Source organism: Poecile atricapillus, chromosome 6, assembly GCF_030490865.1.
Source record: "Poecile atricapillus isolate bPoeAtr1 chromosome 6, bPoeAtr1.hap1, whole genome shotgun sequence".
Taxonomy (NCBI): domain Eukaryota; kingdom Metazoa; phylum Chordata; class Aves; order Passeriformes; family Paridae; genus Poecile; species Poecile atricapillus.
The window spans coordinates 13,709,806-13,730,345 of NC_081254.1; the positions used below are offsets into that span (position 1 = coordinate 13,709,806).

General features: G+C 39.9%; 1 protein-coding gene across 2 annotated transcripts in view; it reads right to left on the reverse strand.

Annotated features, from left to right (window-relative positions):
• Nucleotides 1-742: 742 nt before the first annotated feature.
• Nucleotides 743-20,540, reverse strand: part of RET (ret proto-oncogene) — a 78,843-nt gene continuing 59,045 nt past the window's right edge. The window contains exons 13-21 of one of the 2 annotated variants that reach the window (XM_058841832.1): nt 18,406-18,513; nt 16,701-16,915; nt 16,488-16,610; nt 14,773-14,843; nt 10,838-10,975; nt 8,824-8,923; nt 7,740-7,887; nt 5,648-5,822; nt 743-3,046 (exon numbers count right to left, since the gene is read on the reverse strand). In XM_058841832.1, coding sequence (XP_058697815.1) covers nt 5,665-5,822; nt 7,740-7,887; nt 8,824-8,923; nt 10,838-10,975; nt 14,773-14,843; nt 16,488-16,610; nt 16,701-16,915; nt 18,406-18,513 — 1,061 coding nt within the window. In that variant the 3' untranslated portion in view covers nt 743-3,046; nt 5,648-5,664. Of the gene's footprint in view, nt 5,823-7,739; nt 7,888-8,823; nt 8,924-10,837; nt 10,976-14,772; nt 14,844-16,487; nt 16,611-16,700; nt 16,916-18,405; nt 18,514-20,540 lie in introns of both variants that reach the window. The other variant, XM_058841831.1, reaches the window with a different exon arrangement.

Consider the following 20,540-nt stretch of genomic DNA (forward strand, 5'->3'; position numbering starts at 1 on the left):
TTAGTGAATTTTTCATACAAATTAATGGCTGAAACAACATTGACTTATGCTGAAAGTCTAAAGTACACACTACTCCCTGCATCCACTGGTTATTTCAGCATCACTTACTGTCCCACTGACCTGCTGTCCAGCAATGTTGTCACAGGGCTGTTGGGATTAGAAACTGGGCGTTTCACATCTCTCAGTTGCATACTGTTGCTGAAGATACTTACTGGATAAAGTTACATTCTTCATTTAAGGAAGAAAAAAAACCCAGACAAAACCAAAATTCTTGATGCCTTTGTTGCTCATGGCAAGTGAAGAACTCCCATTTACAGACATAAAATATAGGAAAACAACTAGACAAAGCATGAAGTTACCAGAAGTGTAATTTTTGTCTACTTTTTCATAGACCTCTCAATAGAAAAAACCAGCCCATATAAAGGGTTTAATTTTCAGTGCCCTTTGTTTTCCAAGCCTGCACTCTGACGTTGTGTCATGCCAATGAAGATCACCGTGGTATCACAGCAGAGTCACTCCTGCATACAGAGCTGTGTGCTTGCTGTGCATAAGCATTACTCAACATGGCAAATGTCAGTGCAAAGGAAAAGCTGCTGTGCCTACTGCTTGTCCAAAAACAGGACAGGATCAAGTATGCAATCCAACGGGAAAGCTCTTTCAATTCCAACACACCACTTTATAGCCCACTTTTTGCAAAATGAAAATCTGTGTTCAGGTTTTGGCAGTCTGACTCAAGACCATGTTTCTGAAATCACAGACTTTAATGGAAACATAAAGTTGATACACAAAACAACATCCGAAAACAGATCTGAAACATCTAAATTGGACTGTGACAGGAGCAAGCTTTGGTAGAATTGGATTATTTAGAATAACCATCACAACGCTAACAACGAGTCACTCGGGATTTACATCCCAACATTTGTAGCAAACTAAAGGTTACCCTTAACCATGGTAGATTACAAATAAAGACAAAAGTAGTGCTGATCATTTACTCTTCCACACAGAACATGACTCACAGTCTGATTGTTCTCCCAAATATCAAGTCACTTTTGTAAGGACAACATTTTTGTATTTCCCCTTAAATAATTCCAGTGACATTTTCCTTGTGTAGTTTCAACAGCAGTGTTTTAGACCAATTTTGCTGTGCAACTGGTTTTTTATTTGTTACTTTCAAGGTGTTAGGTTTATTTGGAATTATATGATGGCAGTGTTCTGTGCATGGCAGTATATGCCTTTTGGAGCTGAGAGGTGGTCTCCAACCCACTTAAGAATACTGCAAACAAAATCTCTGTATTTGAATATCTGCAAAAGGTATGCTGAGGCAGAGGATGTCCTGTGGCATAGCTGCAGGAGGGGGTGAGAAGACAACTTCAGGCTGTGAAGAAGTTGGATGGCTGGTTCCAAGGGCAGCCTGCAGTAAAGAGGCAAAAACTCCCCCACCATGCACACACAGACAGGAGGGGGGTGTCAGTAAGGCAGAAGAATGAACCCTTGAAATGACCTGTGGGAGGAAGAGATTTCCCTGAAGCCTGAGGTGCCCCTGCAGAACCACTTCAGCACTCTGCAGGCTGGAGAGGGAGGACCCATCACATCAGAAGTGAGGCTGAAGCTGAGTAAGGCAGCCCCATCTGCTCCCTGTGTAACAACCAGCACAAGCAAAGTTGACAGATGAGAGTAGCAGGGAACTCTCCTCTGAGAGGCACAGAGGGACCCACTTATCAACCTGACAGATTACCAGAGAGCTGTAGCAGGGATGTCACCCAGAGCCTCGTGCCAAGCCTCACACAGTCTCCTGACCATTATCTGTGCTGGTGTTTGACGTGGCACAAGGGATACAGCCAGGATTGGTCTGAGGAAGACCAAGGATATTACAGATCCCTGGGAGTGGCGGTGAGGGACTCAAGTGCTGGCAGCTTTTTCATCAGTCCTCCCTGTCAAAGGGAAGGGCTTTGAAAGGCCCAGGTGAATCTAGCAAATCAGCAAATGGTTAGGGGTCTAGTGCCACAGCCAGGGGTCTGGCTGCCCCTGGGGACTCGCAATGAAAACCTGGGCTGACAGAATCTGATGTGGGCCCATCTGCCAGGGAATGGGCAGAGCATCTCTGGTCACAGGTTTGCCAAGCTGATGAAGAAGACATTAAATTGAAGTTGCTGGGAGAGGGAATCCTCAATCCATTCCACTCCTACTCATTTGATGCCAGCACCAGCAAGGGATGCCCAGAGTCTGGAGAGGGATTGCAAGACAGAACCTGAAGTGCTGTGCAAGGGAATTCCAGCCATTCCTGCCAGTAAGTCTGCTCCATCAGGGGCTCAACAAAAATGCCTTTGTGCAAATGCACATAGCATGGGGGATAAACAAGAGCAGTAGGAGACTGTGCACACCTGCAGGACTGTGATCTTACTGGCATCAGATATGTGGTAGGATGGCTCCTATGACGAGTGTTGGAGTGGAAGGATACAGGCCCTTTCAGAAGAATAGACAGGAACAGAAGAAAGGGGTGTTGCCCTCTAAGTCCATGACCACATGGAGTGTTTGGAGCTGTACTGGGGTTGGATGAGGAGTTTATGGGTCAGGATTAAAGGGAGGGCAAGGAAAAGTGACATTATAGTGGGGGTCTAAGGCCACCCAGCCAGGAGATGAGACCCAAGCAGATGAGACCCTCTACAGAGAGACAGGCACTGCCTCATATTCACAAGCTCTGGTCCTCACGGGGGACTTCAGCTACCCCAATATCCATTGAAGGGACAACACACAGGGGATGAGCAATCCAGGGGATTCTTGGAATACATGGGTAGGTTGCTTCTTGAAGTGACAGAGGAGTAAATGAGGAGAGTTGCCATGCTGGACCTTGTTCTTTCCAGCAAGGAGAGGCTGGTGGGGAACGTGAATCTCAAGGGCAGCCTTGGCTGCAGTGACACAGAATGGTGGACTTCAAGATCCTCAGGCCAGCGAGGAGGCACACAGCAAGCTCACTAACCTGGACATCAGGAGGACACACCTTGGCCTCTTCAGGGATCCTCTGGGTAGAGTACCATGGGATAAAGCCCTGGAAGGAAGAGTGACCCAAGAAAGCTGGTTAATATTCAAGGATCACCTCTTAAAAGGTCAGGAGCGATGCAACAAAGAGGAAGCCAGGCAAAAAAACATCAGGAGACCTGCATGGATGAACAAGGAGCTCCTGGGCAAACTCAAACACAAGAGGAAGCCTATGTTTCCCCCACAGAAAAAGGGTGAAAGCAAGGACTCATAGCCTGAGAGGAATATAGATAAATTGTCCAAGCAGCCAGGGATCAGGTCAGGAAAGCTAAAGCCCTTATAGAAATCTATCTGGCCAGGGACATCAATGGCAACAAAAAAAAAACTTCTACAGGTACACTGGTGAAAGTGAGAGCCCACTCCAGAAAGAAATGGGAGACTTGGTTACCTGGGACACTGAGAAGGCTGACTCAATGACATTTTTGCCTCAGTCTTCACCAGCAAGTTCTTCAGCCACTGAGGCCCAAGTTTACACAAGCCCCTTTGCTGAGTGGCAAAGGCAGGGACTGTGAGAATAAAGAACCACCCACCAAAGGGGAAGATCAGGTTCCAAACCAGCTAAGGAACCTGATGACAAAATATGGAAGAGTGATTGGTGACAGCCCACATGGCATCACTAAGGGCAAACCCCACAAATATCCTTCTATGACAGAAGTACAGTGCTGGTGGATAAGAGTGATGCCATCTACCTGGACTTGTGCAGAGCATTTGACACTGTCTTACGTGACATACTTGTCTTCAAACTGGAGAGGCACGGATTTGACGGATGGACCACGTGGTGGATAAGGAATCAGCTGGATGGTCACACTCCGAGTTGCTGTCAACAGTTTGATGTCCAAGTGGTGACCAGTGAAGACTGCCGTTCCTCAGGGGTTGGTATTGGGATGGGCAATGTTTGACAGCAGGATCGAGGGCACCCTCAGCAAGTTTTTCAAGGACACCAAGCTGTGTGGTGCAGCTGACACACTGGAGAGAAGGGATGCCATCCACAGGGACCTTGACAGGCTTGAGAGGTGGGCCCACAAACACCTCATGAAGTTCAACAAGGCAAAACAAGGTCCTGCACCTGGGTCAGGGCAATCCCAAGCACAAAGGCTGGTTGGAGAATGGAAGATGTTCAATATCACCAGGGAATGTGCTTTTACAGCCCAACAAGCCAACTGTATCCCAGGCTACATCAAAAGCAGCATGGGCAGCAGGTCAAGGAGGGGTTTCTCCCCATCTAGTCTATTCTTGTGAGACCCAACCTGGAGTGCTGCATCAGCCCTGGACGCTCCAGCATAATGAGTTCATGGATCTGTTGGAGTGAGTCCAGACAAGGGTCACAAAGACCATCACAGGGCTAAGCACCTCACCTATAAGGACAGGCTGAGAGAGTTTGGGCTGTTCAGCCTGGAGAAGAGAAAGCTCTGGGGAGACCTTAGAGCAGCCTTTCAGTACCTAAAGGGGGCCTACAGGAAAGCTGGACAGGGAGTCTTTTACGGGGCATGTAATGTTAGGAGAAGGGGAATGGCTTTAAACTAAAAGGTGGCAGGTTTAGGTTAGATATTAAGAAGAAATTCTTTACTGTGAAGGTGGTGCGGTACTGGAACAGGTTTCCAAGAGAAGTGGTGGATGCCACATCCCTCCCTGGCAGTGTTCAAGTCCAGGCTGGATGGGAATTTGAGCAACCTGCTTTAGTGGAAGATATCCCTCCCCACAACAGAGAAGTGGGCTGGGGGGCAGGGGGTTGGAACTAGATGACCTCCAAGTTCCTTTCCAACACAAACCATTCGATGATGTGACTATTCTATTCTATGAATTCAATCTAAAAATCCCGTATGGACTATTTTTAACTCATAAAAGAAGCTATGGTTGTACAGGATTGTATGCTTTAACATTACTAATATGTCAATGATGGAACGTAAATGTGTCAGACAAACACTCTTGATTGCCATCAGTCTATACAGCTTATCTTGTATCAAATTTATCTCCATTGTGCTAAAGGTAAGAAGTTAAGACTAATAAAACAAATTTTCTTCTCATTAAGACAAGACAATACATTTTACAAGACTTCAAATGTTGAATCTCAAGTCCTCTATTGAGTTACTAAATGTTTGCTTCCAAACCAAGATATTGGCTTTGTTAGTGCCAACGTCATTCTAACACTTGTCATTTGATAGCAAGCTCAGTAATCTGGGAGCCTGTTTCCCTCCTCCCTTCTATATATTGTTTGTGCTTCCTGCTTAGATCAAGTGGTTGTATGCTAACAGCCACTATAAAAGTAGCAGTTCAAGTACATATTACCATCCCAGAATGCTGTAACACAGGATGGTTAGTCTAAAAAAACACTGAGGATGAAGTGCAAGGCCATTTGCACTAAGAAGTTGCCAAATGGAACCATTTGCAAACTGGCAACTTAGAAGGAAGTACCAGAACTACAACTCTTATCCAGCTTGATATGTTTTCTGAAAGGGGAGAGTACCAATTATAGTCTTCAGCATAAATAACACACTTTAAAAACTACTAATAAAGGGATTTGCCAATTTAAAAGTTAGTTGTTGATTGTACAAAGAACGAGCCAATGGACTTCCCACTCTTTGCCTCCTTGTTTTCCTCAGGAGTCCATTACCTTTCACAAAGAAAATTTTAGCTATCAAACTTGTCCATAAATTTTGCCGCTGAGTGTGAAACCATCCAGTTAGCATATACACTATCATTTGCATATCTTGAAAACACAGAGTTAGTGCCATCGAATCTTGTGAGTGGAACGGGGCTCTCCTCAGGCCAGTTCGGGTATGACATGCCTAAAAATGAAAACAGATAATTTTTTCTGCACTGAAGAACCATAACTTCATGTGCAGACAGTAAGGCCCTTGGCAAAACTCCCTTCAATACTTTAAGCCAGTCCACTGGATTTTGTCCCAAATCAATTCATATAAATGATGTTTTGAAATCCCTGAAGCAGAAATTCAGATGTAGGCAAAAACCCTGGATAAATTAAAGTGCTTACTCAATAAAAAATTGTGTGCATGCATGCACATGTGCATAATAAAATGCTAAGAATTGTTCTTCCCATAAGCCTCCAACTTTCCATAATTTTATATTTTAACAATCATGCAGCAATATATTGCTTTGCAAGAGAAAGTTCTTGCTGTACAGGAAATGCTCCAAGAATTAATAAACCTATTTGGGACAGGATCCAAAGTCCATTTCAATGATAGAGATTTACTTAAACTGGTGCTTTTCCTTTGGCTTCAGTGAGGTTCTGGGGACACTTTCACACCCCCACCAGGGATCCCCTGCTTAATTTCAGGAAATCCCAGGAGCGCAACTGAGTAAAGTCCAACAAAGTGCTGAGCACTCCTGTCTTGATTCAGCATTTAAAGTTGTATTTCAGGCCTGTAATTATTTGCATTGAGTGCAGTAACTGTTTCTGTGTTTAGGCACAAGTGATCACCAAAATGGATGCAGAGTGCTTAGCGCCACGTTGATTCAGCTGTGCAAGCAGAGAACCAGCAGCAACAGAACGGTTGAGATTTTCAAAAACAGAAATCTGATTCTGTTGCTTATTAAGCATTCAGCATCTGCCATCAACCTTGTGGCAACTTTTTTCTGCTACTTCATTCTTTTAACAATCTGACCACTAAGTGCCCCAAAATCAACAACAGTTGAGTAAACCTAATGAAGAAAATAATAGCTAAGGTGTTGTAGATCAAAAATAGACCCAAAGCCATGTATTAATGGCAACTTTTAAACTAAAAGATCCAACTTTTCAAAAGTCATACTGCTTGAAGAATGAAAAAAGTATCTGTGATGTTAGTAAGTATCTAAAACCATGTAGAATATTTAATCAGAAGACAAAATATAGGAGTTTTGGCAAGAACCATTTTTACTGTCCATCTCACCATCACAATATGAAAGCATATGCTCTTTTTAAAAACACTTGCTACATCATTCAGTCGAGGTTTAGTACTAACATGTTCATAACAAATCAAAGGACGTGAAAACAGGTGGTATTTTCAAAATGCCCATTGTTAATTAAGTTTTCAAAGGATTTTACAAGTCAGTTTAGTCTGTATATAATATTTATATACAGTATTTCTACCTTCTGTATATAATAATCTGTTTTCATCCTATGATACATTAAATACATTTCAGCTTATAGATCCAAAATGTACTAATAGCAGCTGAAATTTAGACATCCTTCTTAATAAATGAAAAATGTTGCAGATGAATCCTATCACTGAGTTATGGTAAAAAACAGTATTTAAAAAAAAAGTCTATTGCTTAAATTAGAGGTGCAGGATCTAACATATTTTAAATGCTGTAGCCTCCCCCAACAGGATAGTTGAATTAGATACTCATTAGCATTTTATATTTCCCCTGAGAATACTTCCCTGATCTTTTTTTTTTTTCACTTTTACTGTATGATATCTAGTCATTTTACTTATTTTCACATCCTTTTAAAATGCTTATTTTAGACACAGCTGCAAAATGACTAAAGGATGATCCTGATGCAAACTTCGACATTTACCAAAAGAAAAAACAAACAAACAAACAAACAAAAAAAAAACCCAAAAGAAGCTTCCAAGCAAATTTTGACTGGCTTCATTCAGACAAGAAACACTGTAATGGGGTTACAGAGTCTGAGAACAGTGCAGAAGAAAAATCAACTTTTTTTGTGTGTTGCTAGAATCTAGTAAATGCATGTGAAATTCTACCATAGAGTTTGTTTTCAATCCATGTGGAAGGGAGGGTTCGAGGGAGGGGAGCATTATTACAGTCCACGAGAGGTGTCTCCTCTTCTGAGAGCCCATCATCGTACAGTAAGGAATCGGAGGGGGTGGAAGCCGCAAGGTCTAAGTAGTCCTGAGAAATGAATACACAAAAAGCTGCGTTAATGTGTGTGGCAATGCTGTTGCTTGGGTAAAAAAGGATAAGTGTGCACCTGCTTTCTTTACAGCAAGGAAAGAACAGATCCACTGCACGTATCTTTCTCTAGAACCTCTGGCACCTGAGGAGGCTCTGCTTTCCAGCAGCCACAGCAGCTCTGGAAGCAGCTGATTTGCCTGAACACATCCCCTGCTAGAGACATATTAATACTTCCCCTACTTAATTCTGCACATCAGCAGAACACCCAACAAACTGCTTTGTTTGACCTTCAGCTTCTGGTATGCCAGATCCATGTGTATATGCCTGAAATATATATACAGAGATACATACGCATGCTTAAAGGATAAGGTACCCAAATCTCAAAATCGTTTTTCAAAAGCTACTACACCAAAATAATTATGTAAATATTGCCAAATAAAGCTTTAGTTGCTGTTCTAAAACTAAATATTTAGGTCACCAATAAGAATTGATTGTTTTTTATTTAAGTTGCTGAATTGCTTTGACGGGAAAAAAAAACAAAAAAACAAGAATGTGAAGCATTTTCAACTAATTTAAAATGCATGAAATACTACATTCTTCTAGTGCTGGCTCTCTAATGTTATTTATTCAGGAGTGAAATTTAGGAATAACTTCTCACAATGTTTTTTAAATAATTACTAGTATTTAAAGAAAACAGACAGGTTAAGGATAATCAATCCACATTTTGGGTTGAAGTCACCAAAGCTATTAGAAGAAGTAGTACTGCTTTCAAAAAGCTGCATGCATGTGGAAGGAACTAGGCATGTAAATGCTTCAAGATTTGATGAAAAATAAATTACTTTGCTTTAAAATAAAATTAGAAAGTAATTATTTCCGTACATTCAAACTCAGAAGGCCATGAAAAGTTTCAGAATCCACGCTTTCCACACTTACCCTACTCTTCACCATCATCTTCTCTAGTTCCTTGCTGATCTCAGTAAATGTTGGTCTTTTATCAGGTTCTTGCTTCCAACAGCGCAACATGAGGTTGTACCTGGGACCCATCACAGGGTGAAAAAACCCCCAAACTGTTAGAAATGGGTCATTCATAGAGCTTCTGCTCTAATGATTTATAGTACTGAACTTAACTGTGGCACAAAGGCTATCCACTCAATCTCTGTTGTGAGTTCTGTTCAATGTTCCCTGGAATTAACAACTGACACTCACAACAATGGGCTTTTATTTTCAAGAGTCTCCATGAGTTTAAATGATGATGCACTTGGCTGTCCTTGAAGGACTGTAGTCTTAGGTTTCACTTTCTCAAGGGACCACCCGAAGTGTAGGGCAGCATGCTGGATTTCTAATTCACTTTGTATATGACAGTGAGGAATTCTTGTGTATCAGCCTGAAAAACTCTGCTGTTACACCAAAAAGCAGAATTTTGTTTTTCATTGATTCAAATTCTTAAGTTTTGTAAACTTCTTCAAAGCCAAGCCTAGCTTAAGACTATTTGCAGAAACTAATGTTCTTTTCATTACTTCTATTATTTTTCTTTTGATTAAACCTATATTTATTCTCTCTTCAACTGCCTTCTATAGCATAGATTGTGGAAAAGAAAGGGAACAGAATTGAAGTTTTATAGCTGAGTGACTATCAGACAGACATTGGCATGTTCTGGGAGTGTAATAATTACAGAAATTATTACAGTAATCTGGGAGTGTAACTCTCCAACCTGTACCATTCATGTCATTTTTCTAGCTCAGCTGTTCTCAGGACTGAGTGATCTGTCCACTTAAGTGCTCTAATGGTGGAAACAGTGGGCTATGAGAACTATAGGAAGCCACTGAGAAGCACTGCATTTTATGCCTTCATCCATGATCCCTCTCGTACTTGATTGGATATAGGAGAGAATGCAATCTGAGAAAAATGGTCCTTAAAGTGGGCTTTCACAAGCTGTCAGAAAAATTTCTAAGTAAAACAGAAAAAAGTCAGAAAACCATGATTTAGCTTTAATAAAAAAATCCCAAAAACTCAGTGGTCAGCTTGCCTAAACTAAAAATTATCAATGACATAACATGCTTGCAGAATGAGTATTCCTCACTGAGATGAAACAAATAGAAAATTAGTATTATACATTTTTTAGACGATATTTGCCACTCATTCTTGTAAACTCCTATACTACCCTAAATTTGGAAATACTTAATGTTTTTCTCTGTATGTTAAAAAAACCCCTATTATTTATACTATCATTTATTTAAACTGTTTTCTCAGCCCAGATGTGGTCAAAGCATCCTTCCAACTGAAAATCAGTCAAAAGAGAGGTCACAATGATTGAAGCTGGGGAACTTTCAAAAAACCGCAACCACGATCAGATTTACAGGCTGAACATAAAATCATGCCTCATCTCCAAATGCCATGGAAGATTACAGAAAACAGATATTTCACATTGACTGTGTTTTGATAAATCAGCCAACAAATTGTGAACTGTCTCCAAAGCCATGGGTTTATCAATTCACAGAAAATTTTTATCTTCAAGGGTCTAGATTTCTGGGGCAAAGTATCATTTTTCCTCTGGAATGCCAAAACAACAATGACTGTGCATAGAGTATCTGTTTCATTTGCAGAAAGTATTACAACATTTTCTTGAATATTTCAGCTACCACTGTGTTTTATGGAAGTTTCTTCCTTCTCCCACCCTCAGAAATTTTGAACGTACAAACTCTTTTAATTTTTTGGCAACCGTGTTATTCAATACCTAAAAATGGTTTGGATACAGCTGTAGGCATTCTGTGGGCAATTTTTTCCCCTCACTTTACTGTTCACTAATTTAATGAAATTCTTTAAAGCACAAGATATTTGACTATATCTCTAAGAAACAGAGTAGTATTTATGAGGTATTTATTTAAATTTTTTTTTCAAGTGTATTTATTAATGTGTTCTGAATCTAATCAGATCAAGAGTTACTTACATTTCTTCACTGCAGTTTTCTGGCCTCTCCATTCTATAGCCTGTTTTTAGGAGGTTAAAGAGTCTTTCAGGAGCAATACCTGGGTAAGGATTGCCTCCTAAAGTAACAATCTCCCATAGCAGAACTCCAAATGACCATCTGAAAAAGACAAAATGAGCTTTTATATAGAGTGGTAAGTTTCAGGAGCTTACTGTGGCATTTACACAACAAATCTCCTCCTAGCATTTTCAGAACCCAACAAAGTTCATGACACCTCAAGCCAGAGGCACTGTACAGATGCCATCCTTGTTCCCAAATACTGTTTATTGAAAAGGTTAGCAACCAAGACAGTAGAGAAAACAGATACCCCTCTTTTATCCATTGACAAATGCTCATTATACCCTGGGAAGGTCCATCCTCTCTAGACAGCAGAAAGAGGAAGTCCTTCCTCTGGTGGCCCAGCCCAAAGACTTATTTTTCTGCTGCACAGTGCTCCTGCAGCAGTCTGACCTCCCTAATTAGCCCCTGTATTCAGAAATAACTCTAAATTAAATTAACAGAGTTACCACAGGACTGGTTTGCTGTCTCGACTATGAGACAACACAGTGTGTTTATTCCAATCATAAGTAACACCTTTGATTTCAGCTGGTCTGTTGGGTGATTTCGGTGATTCAGTGATTAATTTTCTTCTTAGACTTGATGAAAGAAGAGGAAAGAATTTCCTCTGGAAATACTAAATGCCTAAAATGAACTTTTCCACAGAGCAGAAGAAACCATTTTCAGAAATGAACAGAAGAAATAGTGAATTTTTGAACTTACTTTACTGCCGAGCTCAAACAAAAAGACCTTGCACAATGGGTGAGAAATATTTAGATAAATTAGTCCATTTCTGGAGAGCAAGCCAGAAAAGAGGAAAAAATGTTTTTCTTTTCTTAGTGAAAGGCTTTTTGTGACAAGCTTCACAAAGAAGCTACAAATCACTGAATCTGCTCAACTGACAACTAACAAAATCTGGATGTTCGAAAGGAAGGAAACCAGCCAACACTGGGGCTGCTCAATGGGATGCATCTGGAAGCAAAATTGCATACAATTTATGAAAAATGCTAGCTTTGGGCAATTGCTCTGTAAACTCCATTTTTAAGAAAATTTTAGAAAGTGTTAGAGACCTACTGCCAAACCAAACAGCCGTGTCTAATTCCCTATGAAAATTCCATCTGAAAATGTTAGCTAAATACCTCACCTCCTGTCTGACTCCCTTCCACCTGTACTTCTCACGTTTTAAAGAACAATGGTACCCTAAAAGTACAGCAATAAAACTTCCCAAATTGTCAGAGAAGTCAAAGTGACTCTCACATGGTCTCATGTGATATGCTACCATTCTTCTCCCTAATGGCGTTCACTGAATTAATTTTTAATCATTCTGCACATTCTTGAAAGCTTATGAATATTTATAGCATTTTCATATACTTTATTAATATTTCTCCTCATACTCTTTTTTAAGCCAATTATGCTCTGCCATCAGGTTACAATTCTGTCCATGATTAATTCAAATAAACTTTGGAGCATGGCAGGCTTTATTTTTAAAATCCACTTCTGCTTAAGTGGAATTTTACAGAATATGGAAGGAGGGATCAGATGAATAATTTCTAAACTGAAGTTGTCCAGTAAGTGAACATATTAGAATAGAATGCTGAAGTACTTTCAGACTATTATACAAATTAAGAAGGAAAAATGAGAGATGAAGAATTTCCCACTATGTTATTTTTATTGCTGAATAAAAGCATGATCACAAAAAGCCAGGAAAGAAAGTATGTGAAGAGGAAGATGGTAGGTTAGCTTTCCACTGATGTCATCGACCTCTGAAGCAAAAATGGGGTTTTTGTAAATGCTGGAAAGTGGTACTGTTATTAAGCTCTGCTAACCACTAACTATACAGGACAGCTTGAGAAGGAAGAGGGTGAAAAGCAGAAACACGGAATACCAGAAAAAAGAGCATATTGGAATGGTTGTTGAGTAATATTTTCACCTAAAATATAGCTGCATCACCACAAACAACAAAGAATAGCCATAAAAGAGTACTTTCAGTGGGTGCAATGATCTAAAAATATCAATCAACGCTGCAAAAGTACTTAATTGATCAGTCTGCTGAAATGCTATCGTGGAACCTGCTGCTGGAGAGGATTTGCTCTGCAGCTCTGTGTGTGTGTCTCAGTTCTGCTCTGCAGGAACTGGGCTAAATTAGGAGCTGCTATACAGCACTCCTGGATCATTGCATGTACAATGACACAGCAAAGGTAAGCCAGCAGCGAGACAGAAGCACGGTGTAAGCACAGCAGGACCCTTTCTGGCAGTGCCTGGGTGCTGACGTGCACAGCACAATGCCACGCTCCTGAGGCATCTCCAGGGAAGCTGGGCAATCAGCACAGCTCTACATGGAGATCCTAATCCAGCCCTGGGAAGCAGGGAAGCGACACAGCACCGGCACACTGTGCTGCCCAGGGCTCTGAGCTGGCTTGCTTGATGGCAGCTGGGCAATCTCTGCATGGTGCTGGATCCCATGGACAGGAAACAGGCTCCTGGGCTTAACAGCAGCCCAGCAGGAAATGGGAGGAGGGCTATTGGATCCAGGTGATTGAGCAGCAATCAAAGAAGAGGCAGTTACATGACAACACAATCTGTTCTGGCCCCAAACCACGGTGACAAAACTGTTTTGCAGAAAATGAAGAAATTAAAAATTTGATAAGAAGTTTTTAAAGAAATTGTAACGATTCTTTGGGAAAAGTAATTTTAGAGAAGCAAGTCAGCACAATGGGTGCTCTGAGGAGGATAAAAAGGGACCCAAAGAAACCTGTAAGCAGACCTAAGTAAAACTGACATTCTCTCAAGAATTATCCCTATTTTTTTTTTTTCTTACTCCAACAGAAACAAAGTAACAGACAATATTTTGGAAACGCATTTTGTAAGGAATTTCCAAGGCATGCAAAATATTTTATTTCACTAAAACTGCTCTATCTGCAGAGAGAAGAGTAGGAAGTGAATGGTAATAATTTCAGTATAAATCTAAAGGTGCATATTTTAACATGCTGCTATTTTCGAAGTGGTTTTCCCCTCAAAGTGCCATGCTGCCCAAATTGTTTTACTCCATTTGAGTGTAACAAAAACATTACTTTAGTCAGATGCTCTCTTTCAAGACAGACTTAGAAGGTATCAAGATGCTACCTAGCAGAAAATCAGGCCTAAGTACTGCTGCTTTTACAGTCCTTTAGAGATTTTTCTCCTAAATAAATAATCTTTAGCTTTAGAGTCTGCCTGGTGACTAGTCACACGCATCGTTCACCCCAGAGAGAAAGAAATGAAAGTATCTAATCCTGAATTAAAAATGTCTACAAATACTGCTTTGCCATGCTTATCAGGCATGGGAATAGCTTAGCTGTGGTTGCTTTGCCTCCTTTTCATCACAGGTGGAAATTCCAGCATATCCATCCTCAGGGTCTCTTCTTCCCTAATCATGAAAATAAGCTTGTATCTTGGCACTGAAACTGGACTGAGCTGACTCGAGTTCTGTCATTGATTTCAACAGGGGAGAGGTCAGGCATTAAATTCCCTTTCCTTTCTGCCACTCAGTGTTACAGACAAGTGATGAACAGAACTGAGAAATTCAGGTATGACCATTATCTGTAGCAAACTCTACTAGTAAACTCGGTCTATATATGCAAAGTCAGTCATGTCATGTGAACAGATGATTTCAATAGGAATTATGTACATAACTAACAGATAACCCTCTAATTCAACAGCGAAAATCTTAGCTACCATTACCAGTTGATGGTGCCATCCAGACTTCCCTCATGTTTCTTTGAAGAGTAATGGATTTGGCTCCTACACACCTTGCTGTGTTTCCTCCCCCAGCTCCATAAACAAGCACACAAACCAGAAAGTATTTAAGAATGTACACTTACACATCACTTTGTGTTGTGTAGATATGGTCAAATAGGGACTCTATGGCCATCCACTTCACAGGGATTCGACCCTAGGAGGTTAAAAAGCAATAAAAGTCAGAAAACTAAGTTTCCAAGTGAAAAAACAAGGTATTCATTTTCAAAATGGTAAAACACATTCTGTCCACGCTACAGCATTTGCCAATGCACTTATGATTTGGCATTTCATAAGAAAAACAGTCAGGAGAATAAATGTAAGAGTTTTGTAAAAAGTTACTTCAGGTCTTTTCACACACTTCAGCAATCTAATTATGTGCAATAAGCTGGGGTAGCTTTTTGCAGACAGCCACCAGTTTATGTCTGATAAACTCAAATCTTCTCTTAACAAAGCACATTGAAAATGTGCAGATGCAAAAATGATGAGGAATGATGATGAAAGAAGAAGAGCTATCCCATCTATACCAGAGATAATGCATAAATAGAAGCACCTGGATGTTACAGATGCTTTGGTTTCAGAATTAAACCTGGACAGTCATATTTGGCTTCTAGTTTCTAAGTGTAATCTACAAGTTGCTATTTTTCACTGGCTGAAGTTCACTGAGAAAATCTGAGAAATCCACCCCAAATATTCATGAAAATCTAGGTCTGCAAAATTTCCAAGACGTTTCATAACCTTCACAGTATGATTAGCATTCATACGCCTTACTTCTCATTCTCATGAAATTCATATATATCTATGCAAAAAGTATTTCAGTAGGATTAGAAACAACTTCTTCCTTCTCAAATTCTTCTTTTTCCTGTCTCCCTACCCAAGCAGACAGATGCTTGTTAGGCTCTGAATAATACTACAGTGATGAGTGTCTCAGAAGTAAAGAGCAAATATCCATTCAGTACATCATGCCCCACCAAATGAAACTAAACTGCCAAACTGTCTTTATGTAAATGCATTACTCTTGAAATACAGAGCAACTGGTATAAATCAATGTAAAAACATCCAAAATATCCATCACAAGACAGCTAAATGAACATGGCAATGCCCTTTTACATAAGATCATATTTTCTTCAAGTTTTTTTTCTTCACAACTCATTTTGACTTATGCAACATTCACATACACTGGCCTTTAAAAACTGGGAAAGCTAAACTAAAAATTCACAGTATTTATGGAAGCCTTCTCATAAAATTTTAAAATTATCACATGCAAAAAATTCTGTTGGCAGCTCTTTCATATTAAGCCATAGAGGGAACTGAACCACCACTGCTCATTTGACACAGTCAGTGGGAAGCTCTGTTCATGAACATCACAGTCTAGCCCAGGACTGGTTTGTGGAAGTTGTGTGGAACTTGATATAAATTGTCTGTATCTTTTTCAACTCTTTGGTATTTTTAGTTTATATTTTTAATTAAAAATAGGAAGAGAGAAAGAAAAAAATATGGGTTTTTTTGTTTGTGTTTTCAAGTAGTTTGATGAGGAACTGGATAAATGAGGAGTGGAAGAGGTAACAGTTACTTCAAGATGATACATATTTTACATATATATATGTGTGTGTGTGTGTATTTCTATCCCACTGCTTAAGCTCATGATTTTGCTTCATTGTCATTTTTATTTCCTTAAAATAATTATCTGAAGTTAATGAAAGCCATACTCAACTTTTCATCCATACTCAACTCCTACAGTATAAATTAATTTTCTTGATCAGGCAATAATTTCCACTACTGCTTTTAATACACACTGTACCTTGCTCCTCTTTACATACGAGTCCTCTTCATATACATCACGTGAGAGGCCAAAATCAGAAATCTTCATTTTGCGCCCTTCTGCCACCAACACGTTCCTGGCTGCTAAATCCCGATGCACGAGCTTTTGGAAGGAAACAACAGGAGTGTTTATGCTTCCTGTGGAGAAACACACTGCTCCACATCTGCTGCACCTCAGCTCTCAGTGCCCTACCTTCATCTCTGCGAGGTACTGCATCCCTCGGGATATCTGCCATGCAAACGATATCAGGTCTCCCATCGTTAAGGCTCTCTCATCAGGGTTATCCAAATAACTGGAATTTCTGTTGCCATCATTGCCCACGTAGCTCGGGCCCACTTTTCGACTTTCCCTGAGGAAACTGCGCAAGGAGCCGTATTTGGCGTATTCCACAATTAAATACAGCGGGCCTGAAATAAACAAACCCACAGGTCAGTAAACAATTAATAGATAACCACTTCAGGGTTTTTTTTCAAACATATCTCTTCTAATCAGCACATTGCTTCAAACAGTCAGGTGTTTGAACACCTCTGCCCTTTATGTAAAAAGCACTGAGTCAGCCATGAAATTAGAGTATTTTTAGTTTAGATTCTCTGTGCAAAGAGAGTGAGTTTCAGGCTAAATCAAAGCAGAATGCTGGCTCTTGCCTATAAACCCTCATCTAGATAATCTGAGACCAAAAAAACAGACAACCTTAATACAAATTGGACCTGTGAAACAGCCTAACTTAGAGAAACTTTAAAATAAAAATAATCTTCTTGAGCTTGTGATACTGAGCTCAAATCATCGCTAATTCCAGCACTGTGTTTAAGGTGCCTTTTGAGAGCACTTAGAAACATTCTGTCATTACAATCCATTAATTTCTCCTCCCCATTACCCACATGAATAATACCTACTCTGTGCTGTAATGCTAAATACATTTGTCTGCTGTATCAAAGCCCTCCTACCTCATATGCCAATGAATTAACTTGATATTTATTAAAAGCCTGTGACTCAGAAACATTTCACTTTCTTTGGGATGGAAAATACATTGTACTGAAAAGAAAAAAACTCCAAACCACCCCACTGGTTCATTACCTTACTAAGACTCAGGGGTGACTCACTCCTGAATTACATTCTCTGTCTACAACTAAAAAGTAACCATTGCAACAGAACTGGGTGGGAAAAGAAGGCAGGATTTTGCCCGAGGTTGCAGAATCCATGCTGTCATTTTAGGCTGCACAACTGCAGATGCAAAAGAAAGAGAATGTTGCCATGCCACTTCACTTAAAATGAGAAATTCCCATACACAACAAAATTTGCTTCATTGGCAATTTATAATACATGTGTCTGCAGATTTTTCCCCTTGAAACATATTTGTTGATGACTATGGCCTTTAGAAACCATTTCATAAACAGAGGGAGACAACAGTTTTATGACAGTGGAAGAAAACTGAGTATCAACCTAAGTATCCAGCTATATTTGTCTATATATGGCTGTAGTTGTCTATTTACATTGTTTTAGTTTAAACGATAACAATTGTTTTAGTTTAAACAATAACAACAATAATGGAAACTCAAACTTGAAATATAATTCATATTTGAAAACACTGATTATTAATGTAATAAAAAATGTATATTGATTGGAAGAAAATTTGTAGGAGACTTGTTTATTTAAAATAACTTCAGAATCAAAATGTGCATTGAGGAAAACTACAAGAAGAATGCTTACTTACACAAAATTAGTATTTCCCTTTCCTTTCAAGTACTTTTATTTTAATATAGCCCTCTTTTCAGCCAACAGCAAATTTAAAAGATGCTCAGCAATTATTAAGCAGTTGTTGAAATCCATCAACCAACTGTATTTTATTTCCTTTCTGGATGGTTTCATCTTAGTATTTTACTTAGCTTTTAGTATTTACCATCTTGACTGCAGGCTCCATAAAGTTTGATGACATGAGGATGGTTGACTTGTTTCAGAAGGTTGAACTCTGACAGGAGATCTCGCAGCTCACTCTGGGAAGCATTTTCTGCAGAAAGTGACCAAACACAGTTTTGGTTAGGAAAGCATCACCCAAGCATTCTTCTCTATGTACAGTCTGAAATATGAGATCTACCATCTCTCCCAGAGTTAGCAAGAGGTTGAAAAACTCCATACAGGTTTTCTCTCCCCACAGAAGAGAAATTTTCCCATGTCCAGTGTCCTGCAGTCATTCACATCAGAACCAAGTGAATGAGACTGCTGCTGCTCTGGCTAGGTAGCAGTCTGCTCTAAGCACTGCTCTGCCCTGATACAAATGACTGCAGAACAAGGAGGTCAGGCAAGAATCAGGAGCAGAGTCTTGTAATGTTTAAAGATGCCATGAAATTATTACTTTTCCAGGGCTCTAAAGCAACTTCTTAGGGTTAATCAGTGCAATAAAAGCTTCAGAAACATATGAAAACCAAGATCTCACATCGATTAAACAAAAAAGACTCACTCCTTCTCCTAAAAAACATTTTCCAACAGAGTAAAAATCCACAAATCTACTGGCTTACTTTTCTGGCATACATCCAGATTTAGAGTTCAGAAGCTAAATGTTCAGTTCAGACTGATTTTACCAGGGGACGTGTATGCAGACTTCACTGATGTCAGTGAGAATCATGTGGCAACATATGGCCCCAAGAGGCTTTCTTAGCCTTTCAAGTGTTTTGCCTTTTCGTAGAATTCTTCAGACTGACAAGCTTCCTCTTGGAGTGCACCGAGGCTTAAAGGAGATCTCTAGTCATAAAGACACCAGAGGTCAGAGATCTTCTTCTTCCTCATCCTTAATCTCTCTGACACACAAAACCGGCCTGGATAGTTCCTCCTGTGTCATTACAGGGCACTGACAAGGATGTTCATCCTGATTTAAAGATAATAAAAACAAGCTTGTCTTCTGCTCTTTGGTACTGTACTGTATGTTTTTTGTCATAAAGGCTGTGAGCACCAAGGGATTTATTTGCCTATTCACGTGTGACCTGTTTGCCCTCCTTGTGAAAAGGGTTATTCTGTTCTACTGTTATGTTTTTATCAGAACTGTATGTTTGTATCTGCCTTATATTTGTAGTCTGAATCTACACTCAGAGTAGAGATTCTTCTGCCACAGGGAGCACAGTATCAGTTGGCCTCTCACTACTGATAAAGACTACAAAATGTTATGTAAAACAAAAATAAGGAACGTCAACTTCATACCTGTAAGAAATGTCTTATTTTTGTAGTTCTGGAGCTGTGTGATGTGAATGAACAGAACAAAGTTCCCCATGTACCATGCCTGTTTGTCTGCTGAAAAAACTAACTTCAAATGGAAACACTTCGCTCTAAAGCTTTATGCCACTTGTTTTAACAAATTGTGAATAATTTGTATTTATGTATTGGTTGGTGTTTTCCCCTTTAATTTTATTGTAATTAGGGCATTCATATCAGGCAGGAGGTCAAATTTAACTCATATAAGAAAAGTGGTAATGATGGGCTGAAAAAATTACCCATCTGTTCCTTTAAACTTCCATATCTCCCAAGACTATTTTGTCTCAGCTAATTGTTCCCTGTTCCCTCCCCAGTTCCTAATGCCAAGTTGTAACAGTAGTGAGAGTCCTGCCCTGGTCTTTTCCTGACCAGATTGTGTCCACTTACCCAGCTGAGGAAGGAGATCTCTTTTATGCAATTAAGAGGCTTCCCCATTAACATACTGGTGCGCCTACCATTGCCTTTTAAAGATCAGTCAGCATGCAACAGTCCTGAACACTTGGAGAAATGACCTGCTCTGCATCTGCTACAGAGAAAGCATGGCTGGTGTTGGCCTGATGCAAAATAACTGCTCTTCATCCTTCCTGGCAGCACTGCAAAGGCCACTGAAAGGCAGTGCACCGCTCCTTATGCTTCAATTGCCATGTGTAAAGTTAAACCAATAATATGCACATAAATATCTGCAGAATGACAAATGTTCTCCACAGTCAAGTTGGAAAATGGAATTTCAGGTGACAATCTGCAATTTAATTTACATTACAGAGGGATTCTTTAGAGCCTGAAGTACTACTG